This window comes from Diplotaxodon limnothrissa, linkage group LG3 (genome assembly GCF_057381915.1).
Source record: "Diplotaxodon limnothrissa isolate DT_005_m linkage group LG3, D_limnothrissa_male_GT1.1, whole genome shotgun sequence".
NCBI lineage: Eukaryota > Metazoa > Chordata > Actinopteri > Cichliformes > Cichlidae > Diplotaxodon > Diplotaxodon limnothrissa.
Genome location: NC_140598.1, coordinates 47,583,998 through 47,593,942, shown reverse-complemented (window position 1 = coordinate 47,593,942; position 9,945 = coordinate 47,583,998). Strand labels below are relative to the sequence as shown.

At 38.8% G+C, this 9,945-nt stretch overlaps 1 protein-coding gene across 1 annotated transcript; it reads left to right on the top strand.

The window, feature by feature from the left end:
- Positions 1–1,372: 1,372 nt before the first annotated feature.
- LOC146636226 (Fc receptor-like protein 5) lies at positions 1,373–9,642 on the top strand. Its single transcript, XM_085350304.1, has 10 exons — positions 1,373–1,448; positions 1,953–2,219; positions 5,896–6,195; positions 6,368–6,640; positions 6,892–7,128; positions 7,297–7,416; positions 8,679–8,741; positions 8,849–8,908; positions 9,237–9,299; positions 9,518–9,642. Exons 1-10 carry the CDS (start codon positions 1,373–1,375, stop codon positions 9,640–9,642), a joined length of 1,584 nt encoding a protein of 527 aa, XP_085206430.1.
- The last annotated feature ends 303 nt before the right edge of the window (positions 9,643–9,945 follow it).

Genomic DNA, 9,945 nt, shown 5'->3' with positions numbered 1-9,945 from the left:
ACTTTCTGTTATTTAAGTTTCTCATGTGTTTCATACAAATGTAAAAATAAACATTGTGGCATCAACTCCAAAAAAACCTGCATATTTATAGCTCATTAGCTGCTGTTAGTCTTTAAATTGTGTTTTATTAAATATTTTTGGCCTCTCTCTTTAAATGCTTCTTCACCTTAAACTGACTTTAAGTGGACATGAAAGACTGTGTATTAAGCCATAGAGCCATTAAACAAACAAACAAACAAACAAAAATAAAGGTTAATCCTGAACATGTTGTCATCCGAGGTCATCAACAGCTCAGCTAACATCAGATCAGATCAGGGTCGGTAACCCGCGGCTCTTCCGCCCCTCAGCTGTGGCTCCCGCAAGCTTTGGGTGAAAAAATGAAAAATAAAAGTCCCACACAACATCCCCAACATCTGCAGGAGGAAGTTTACAGAGTGAGAAAAAGAAAAGTGTGTTTATAGCAGCAGCTACTGCAGCCAGAGAGAGTCTGACAGGCCCAGCTGTGAGCCACATGTTAGCATCCAGCTGTTCACTGTGTTCACCGCCTCCAGAGGAAGAAAGTGTGCTGCTGTGACCTTCCCACGCCTCTCTCCATCTCTGCACTTTGCCATAAGTTGACCCAGAGCAGAAAGCTAGTTAGCAGCTACGAGCCAAACTCAGAACACGGAGCATCAGCCAGAGGTCTCCGTGGGTCAGAGCCGTGGATCTGGAGATAAACCTGCCGTTCTGACACTCATGTCAACACGACAAAGTCTGCTTTCCATAAGGAGACAAATTTGTGTTGAAAGTATTACAAACACACACGACATGATCAACAAGCAATGATTTGTGGCTTGAAAGCAGCTCACATTTGTGGATCTGTGTGAAGCTGGCAGTTAAATTAGACTCAAAACCCCACGTGGGCACGAGACGTGATCTGTGCGTGTCAGGTGATTCGTCCACATGTATTTAAGGTGTTGTGAGCTGTGTATTATCACCAGATCTGCTGTTATTGTGCAATAAATATCTTTATGTTTTCGACCCTGAGCTGATGTATTTTATACTCAGGGCTGCCCGTGGCTGCATGAAAACAACAGAAGATGATCGCTCATTGAAATGGACTGAAGACATAATTATATACAAAGAGTTTTCATGATTATTCTTCTTATTTTACAATTATTGGACCACAGCTACATTTTATTTACTTATTCTGAACTCAAACAGACCTGCAGAATGATGCTTTATTTAAAGTAGGCCTGCACAGGCCTGTGCTGTTTTTCTCCTCTTTAAAGTTTTTGTTAAAAAGTTCTTAAAAGGTAAAAAAGCTCTTCTTCTTATTAAGACATCTTGTATTGTATTAAGTATATTTATTATCATCTCTGAATTATGGACGATGAATTTTAAAGAAAGAAATCTGAAAAACAATCTGGACGTTAAAATTTGTGCCTCAATGATCAGCAGTTACTCAGGTTTGTGTCGACACATTTGTACAATAGTTTGTGTGAACTGGAGACCTGAAAAGTTGCACACAAATCACTGCACACATCTGTAAATCTTACTTTCTGCTTGTGAATCATATTATACACAGTTGCACCACTTTCAAGGTAAATTTGTTGCCATAAAAACAAGGATATACTGTCCACCTTCACTCCCTGTCTCTGTAGCTGTAAGTGGTTCTTCAAAGGGAAAATGCAGCTGTTAGCTGTAATGTTAGGATTTGTAGATCACTTTATAAATGTGGAGTGTGTGGAGAACAGGCTGTGTGAGTCAGATACACCAGTGGGCCACCACACACGTGTACCACACATTAAATAAATGTAAACACTGATTTTTAAATCCAACTTCATTTAAAGTCAAAGTGTCACCAGGATGCAGTAAATCTTTCTCCTCTGAACAACAGCAAAAAGAAAGTCAGGCTTCAAAATGACTTCATGTTTCTATTTGTCTCTAACTGGATATTTTTCTGTGAACAGTTCCCAGTAAGCCCACTGTGACCCTGCAGCCATCCTGGACTCAGATATACAGCGGTGAGACAGTCACTGTCAGATGTGAGATTCAGGGAGGTGAAGGAGCTCAGTGGACGTATGAATGGAGAGCAGCCAAGTTAAACACACCTCCAACATCCAATGAATACAGAATCATCAGAGCTACTGAGTCTGACAGTGGAGGATACAGCTGCCGGGGCAGAAGGGACTATTTCTTCTCAGAGTGGAGTGATATCATCACACTGACTGTATCATGTAAGATCTTTCATCCAGATTATTTCAAATTACTTATTGTGTTAATCTAACCTTTAATTGGGAAAATTAATCATCTGCCTATTAAATAAAATCACAAATCAGATGTTAATTTATTTATTTTTTATTCTAGTAAACTTTCAAACATGATAACAGACAGTTTGTGTTTATATTACAAAACGTATCATTTAACCATTTGTGGACAGGCTGCAGTCTTCAGTGTCCATGAACAGCATCAACATGCTGGTTCAGACGTTTCTTCTCAGGGTAGAAATTATTTCTTTTCTTCTTGTATAAAAATATTTTTAATGTTAGTTTTAATTCAAAATTAATGGTTAAAAACATGTAACACATGTGAACATCATAGAAAAAGCAAGTGAATGTTTCAGTTCAACAAGCGCTCCAGTCAGACAGTAAACTTCAGTAACACTGTGCAGTTATGAAACTTTAATCTGAGTCAAACTGATTTAATCAGCATTAAATAAATCAATGAAATAAACATCACCCCACAGATACAACCTCAGTGAATTATGTCCAGTGTTCACTCAGTGTGGGTGTTAAACTGTGTGACCGGAGTCGTGCTTTGTGGCATCGAGAGCTAACAGCTAACAGTTAGCCAAGCTAACATTGAAGCACTTTTGCAAATAGGCTCGAACAAACTGAGTATGGATTAAAAAAGTACACTTGGTGACAGACAAACAGGGTATTTTAAAACTTTACTTATACTCTATACCACTATAATTGCTGCTTGTGAATTGAAATGCATTCTGGGATACCTGGCTGCCCCACGTCCACAGTACCACCAGTTCATCGCAGTCCATTTTCTAGTATTGATCTGTGCTGACTTACTCTACATGGTAACCAATCAGATGTTAGACGAGCTGCAGTGGCAGCGTTAAACAAGACCCTCCACAGGTTGATCACATTTTGGCAAGTTTGGTCTCATGAGGAACACAAACTCCATCTTTAGCTGAATTAAACTCAAAGGACTCCTGTGTGGTTTTATTTTATTGGAGACTTCCTTGGAGTCTGTCAGCCTCTCTGATTGTTCAGTTTTCCTCTGTAAATAAGGTGTTTACATTATTCAAAATTACATTTAAGATCATAGAAAACTACATGAACTTGATGTTGGAACCATGTCAGCGATGGTCACGGTGCTCGAACAATAACAGACACCGTTCAGTGTAGTGTGATTTTAGACTATTATTAAAGGGAAATGTAGAGAGGACACAAACAAACTGACCATGGATTAAACATGGATAAAGTACTTTGTATTTGTGACATTTGTCTTTGAATAGATGAAGAATAAATCAGAGGGAATCTGTAGTGTAGTTGTGCATGAAGACAGTCTAATGTGTCACATGCAGGTAAATGTTTTCTGTTTGGTGCTAGAAGCTAAATGACTGAGTGAATGTGTAAAGTTTGATCATTACTATTAAGCACTTACTGAAAAAAACAACAAATTGCATATTTCTAAAATGATTCTTGAATTTTTTACTTTCTCTTTAAAATCTTTATTTATTGTAACAAAGTTTTTCGTGAAGTAACTGACAATCTGATGTTTGTCTTTCCTGTAACATCAACAGCAAGTAAACCCAGAGCCACACTGACAGCACAAAGTTCAGTCATACCAGCAGGGGGCAGTGTGACACTGAGCTGCTCTGTGGAGGGCTCTGCTGGCTGGAAGTTTGACTGGTTCAGACGTGATTCAGTCTCTTCTAAAGCTCAGCTCATGAGAGGAAATGAAGCAAACAGAGTTATTAGTGTCTCACAAGGAGGTCTGTACCACTGCAGAGGAGGGAGAGGAGATCGAGTTTACTACACAGAGGACAGCAGTGACGTCACAGTTACAGAAACGTGTGAGATTAATAATTTTATTTCTGCCAAACTGAGAGATGTCATTTTGTGTTCTGTGCTAACAATTTCATTCAACAACTGTGAGTTTATTAACCCTGAAATGAGAGACAACTCCTGACAAATAGAAGAATTTATTCTGTCTTATTTTTTTTATCTTCATGTTTCTTTTTGTGTCTAACTGGATATTTTTCTGTGAACAGTTCCCAGTAAGCCCACTGTGACCCTGCAGCCATCCTGGACTCAGATATACAGCGGTGAGACAGTCACTGTCAGATGTGAGATTCAGGGAGGTGAAGGAGCTCAGTGGACGTATGAATGGAGAGCAGCCAAGTTAAACACACCTCCAACATCCAATGAATACAGAATCATCAGAGCTACTGAGTCTGACAGTGGAGGATACAGCTGCCGGGGCAGAAGGGACTATTTCTTCTCAGAGTGGAGTGATATCATCACACTGACTGTATCATGTAAGATCTTTCATCCAGAGTATCTAAATAAGGAAAAAGCACTTCTTCTTTCTTACAGCTTTATAACTGTCTTTCATGTTGGTCAGTAAAATGTTTAGTTTTTATTCCAACAACAAAAACCTGAACAGCAGCTTTTTATTCACAGTGAAGAGAACAAAACATATGAGAGTAACTTCTCTGCTGTGCAGCTCTAATACATGAAAGATGAAATGCAGAACAAATGCTGAATCTGTCTCAGCTGCTCCACCACATCCACTAAGAAACATTAAATCCACTGATTGTTCCTCATGTGTGTTTTTAACTTAGAAATGCAGCAAATTAAATATGAAAGATTAGTGTTGTGTTTGTGTGATAGTTGTACAGTTTGTTGTAGCTTCACCATTAAAGTTATGTGATATTTATTATTTCCATATTTCCACCAAGTTATTTCAACTGGTTTGATTCAGTCATTGACTTTTGTTCTTTCTCTAAACTGAACTGCAGATAAACCAAAGGCCAAACTGAGAGCTGATAACACAGCTGTTCCAGTAGGGGGCAGTGTGACCCTGACCTGCTCTGTGAACCCATCATCATCATCTGGATGGAAATACTACTGGTACAGAGATGAGAAATCCTCTGAAGCCCTGACCACACAAGATGCAGTTTTCCACTCAAATGGACAAATCAGTGTCTCACAGGAAGGACTCTACAGGTGCAGAGGAGGAAGAGGAAACCCAGTTTACTACACAGAGGACAGCCAGTCAGTCAGGATTGGGAAAACTGGTCAGTTTAACATGAAGTCAGATAAATTCCTGATTAAGGAGGAAGATGAAGAACAAAAGGCATTAACATTTTTGACATTCATGTGTTTTTATTGTACTTTCTTGAACAGTAACAGCCTCAAACAGGCCTGTTGTGACTCTGTATCCAAACTGGTCTGAGATATACAGAGGAGAGACGATCACTGTCAGATGTGAGATCCATGGAGGAGACACTGAGTGGGATTATGAGTGGGAAACAAACAGCAGGATAAAAGCTCCAAATCAAAATGAATACAGGATTAGATCTGCTTCATCATCCAACAGTGGAAACTATCGCTGTAAGGGCAGAATGAAAAGTTCACAGCATAAAACAACAGAGTGGAGTGATTCAGTCACACTGACAGTTTCTGACAGTAAGTAGAGTCATTGTTCATTTAACCTGGAAATAGAAACAGTTTGTAAAAATGTGTTTTTATTAGTACATGTTGAGATATTTGACATGTTTAGATAGTCTCACTCTGAAAGTTCATCATAAATATTTGTGAGTCAACATTTTAGTGACATTGAATTCAGAGTTAAGAGACGAAAGATTGAGAGCAAATCTTTGTTGAACAGATGAACCCCGTCCTGTCCTCACTGTGTCTCCATCATGGCTGAGTCCTGGAGCCTCAGTAACTCTGAACTGTGAGGTTGAACATCCGTCTGCAGGATGGAGCTTCTACTGGTATAAAGCTGTTCCTGATCTATCAGAGGAATCCTCCAGTTATGAGCTGCTACCTGATGGCAGTGGGACTGCACAGGACTCCTACATCATTCATGGACAGACACACACAGCAGGATATGTGTGCAGAGCTGGAAGAGGAGACCCAGAGTATCACACTGATCACAGTCAACCAAAGTTTGTTTGGTCTGCAGGTCAGTTTGAGGAATTTTAATCTTCATGTTGATAATTTGAAAGTCTGTAAATCTGGCTGCATGACTATCAGGACTCCTGTGAACCACACAGAAGTCAAATGTATATTTCCACTGTGATATTTTTAATGCTAACATCTGTGAGCTTTGTCTCTTCACTGCATGTTGTTTCCAGATGTTCATTCAGCAGCGTCTCTCACAGTGAGTCCTGACAGAGTGCAACACTTCACCTCTGACTCTGTCTCACTGACCTGTGAGGGAAACTTCACTGAGTGGAGAGTGAGGAAGTTCTCTGAGGACGGCCGACTCTCTGACTGTAGGAGAATGACTGGATCCACATGTGACATCAACACATCAAAGTCAGATACTGCAGTGTACTGGTGTGAGTCTGGATCAGGAGAGTTCAGCAGTGCAGTCAACATCACTGTACAGAGTATGTTATTATACATTTACTACTTGGATTTGAATGATTTAGACGTCACATGAACATTTGTCCCAGCTTTGCTGTATGTGAAGTCATTTCATGTGGGAAAAATAAAACACATACAGCAGTTTTTAAATACACAAGATCAGATCTTCATGATGAAAAACATTTGTACAATCTGTTCTTATTATTGTTTGTCAGCTCTTTCTAAAAGTGTGCAGCTGCTGATGTGACTGAAACAATTGTGTGTGATTGTGTCACAGATGATGGTAATGGTCCTATCCTGGTGAGTCCTGTTCATCCTGTGACTGAGGGAGCTTCTGTTAGTCTGAGCTGCAGTTTGAGAACACAAAAAATACTTTCCAATGTGTTTTTCTATCACAATGACAAACTTCTTCAAAATGATCCCCGAGGGGAGCTGAAGATCTCTGCAGTGTCAAAGTCTGATGAAGGTTTCTACAAGTGTCAGTACTCAGGAAGAGAGTCAGCACAGAGCTGGATGTCAGTTAAAGGTGAGCAGGATCAAAACATCTGATGGAGTTTTCTAAACACGTCTGATGACTGAGAATGAACATTAGATTGTCTGATTTAAGTCTCAAAGTCACTTGGCTCTATTTTATAAATGCATTTATTTATAAGATTATAATTTATTAATAATTAATTTCTGTTTTGTGTCACAGTAACTGTGTCAGGAGCTGACAGCTCTTCGTCTCCTGTGTGGTTGATGGTTGGACTGGTTTGTGGAGTCTCTCTCATTATTATTCTCCTGCTCTTGTTGTATCGCTGCAGACAGTCCAAGTGTAAGAGCCTCTTTCCTGTTTTTATTATTATTCATATTACATTAGGAATCTTTCAGGGTTACTAAACTAAATGACGACTTTATTGCAGAAATTAAACTCAGTACAAATCCAAATTTGAATAAAAGTTGGAAACCACATTTCTACAATTCTTAGGAAAACAAACTATGAGGAAGGATGTGACAAAGCAAAGGAAAACTGAGGCAGTTTATAAAACACATGATAATGAGATGATGAGTAACAGGTGTGAACTCAGCTGGTGATAACTAACGCCTCTTTTCCATTAGTAATTACTCAGATCGACTGGTTTTCTATCACGCTCAAGTACCACCTAATGTGTGTGGTCATCGTCATAGTGACGTGGTCGAGCACCCCATGACTTAATTTGTATTTGTCACAAATGATACAACAAAGGTGAACATCACGGCGATGATATACCTGCTGCTCGGTCATCTTTCTATAGACTCGGGGGCCACGGTGTTGCTTGTGTAGCCATTTCTGGGTTGCCAGGTTTCAAAAATGGCTTTTTTGTTTTTTATCAACAAGACGCTCTCATAACTCATCGAGTGATGCCACTGACCAGTCAATCGGTGGCATGTACTCTATTGACGTCACATTTTGGGATCACCTCGGATCACTTGGAACTCCGGCTGAGTAAATACTAAAATAGTACTACTGGATCTGATGGAATCAGAACTATCTGATGGAAAACCCTGAAAACCGTGTTTTAGTTACTAATGGAAAACATGTTAACAGAATGACACAAGATACAGGGGAGAATAAACCGATCTTTATTATCATTATTAATATTGACTCTTCATTCAGTCTCCATTGACAGGAACATTTCTTAGGTTCAGTTTCATCCAAATAACCAACTGACTACATGCACAAAAGATCAGAAACAAACAGGATTTTACAACCTGATTGTATCTTTAACTCGACTGAAAGAATCCACAAATGTTGTTGTTTCATATCAGAACAACACAAACAGTAACACCATGGTGGGTTCATGCTCTGAAAATATCTGATAGTCCTGTTGTTGACTTAAACACAACTAATGAAACTCTGTAAAAGGTTTTTCTGTTTTTTCATTTATCTTTGAAAAATCTGTCATGTTGTTTTTCATGTGTGAGCCACTGAAACACTGGTGCAGTACATCATGTGAAAAGCACAGAGCAGCTAGAGATGAAACAGTCTTTTAATTTAAGGTAACTGGCACCATGTCATTGGTTTACAATTGTGTAACTAAAATATGAACATTTCAGGTGCAGATAAACCTCCAGATGTCATTTACTCTAATATTGAACTGGAAAACTTTGGAAATAAGTGTGAGTACACAAAACATATACAATGTAGAAGAAAAGCCTGGAAAGTTTTTGAAACGTTTAAAAATGTATTAAATGTTTTTCTTTTGTGGATTCGATCATCTTCACAGGGAAGCATCATAAAGCAGAGCAGAGTGCTGTTTACTCTGAGGTGAAGACGGGAGCTGCAGGTACAGTCACAACAGTCTCATTCAGTGTTTGTACTTGAACGTGTCATCACATCATTATATTGCAGGTAATTATAGGTCAACATGGAGTTTAGTTATTCACTTACTAATCAGTGTTTCAGCTTTGCTGAATCACAGCATCCACAGATTCTGACCCAGACCTCAATCACAAAACACACACATGCAAAGCTGAAGTGTCACAGGCAACAAATGATTTCACTCTTATATCCTTCACTGTAGTTGTAAAAAGTTTAAAGTCCATATGTATCCAACATGTTTGTATCATATCTGTGCTGAACAAATGTGTCCTGAGCTCTGACGTCTCTTTTAGAGGACAGTCTGATGTATGCTGAGGTCAAACAGCCCAAAAAAGAAAAAGCCAAGAAAAACAAAGGTGAGCAAAGTCTGCCATCATCTCCACTGAATATTGTTCATCATGTTTATCTGCTCTTAAAATGTAAATCTGTTTATATTAATATTTGTATTTAGGGCTTCATGCGTACTAATTACTTGGTTAATAAAATCTAGTTCTATCTTTGCATTAGTGGAGACATCCAGTTTCCTCCTGGTTAATGATATTATTGTTTTCAATGATCTTCTCTTCATTCACAGGAAAATCAAGTCCTGCAGCTGATGCAGCAGTTTATTCTGAAGTCATATCAGGAAGCTCTCTCAGTAATTCTGCTGCCATGCAGGCTGATTTATTCTTCACATTATTAAATGTCTTCAGCTCATAATATCTTTACATGTTGGAAATCACTTTGTCTCTTTGTGCTTGTCTTACAGGTCAGTGAGGAGAGCTGTAGCAGCAAAGCCAAGAAGAAGCTTTTTATGAAGCCACTCTTGCTCCTCTGCTGCCCAAATATCAGACATGCTCAGCTTTATGTGCAGTTACAATATTAAATCCTAATATCAGACATATTGCTCTCTTATAGCATAAAACAAATGTAGGTGTATTCGTGCTCTTTATATTCAGTTATTTGTATAAAGATTTTGTAATAAACCTTGAATGTATCTAACATGTTCCAACAGCAGTGTGA

What these genes read in the sequence shown, in the direction of transcription:
- LOC146636226 (XM_085350304.1), top strand. Translation starts at nt 1,373, where the DNA reads ATGAATTTTAAAGAAAGAAATCTGAAAAACAATCTGGACGTTAAAATT. An exon ending in GAGCTGGATGTCAGTTAAAG is followed by an intron (nt 7,129 to 7,296) that starts GTGAGCAGGATC and finishes TTTGTGTCACAG; the next exon opens with TAACTGTGTCAGGAGCTGAC. An exon ending in TCGCTGCAGACAGTCCAAGT is followed by an intron (nt 7,417 to 8,678) that starts GTAAGAGCCTCT and finishes TGAACATTTCAG; the next exon opens with GTGCAGATAAACCTCCAGAT.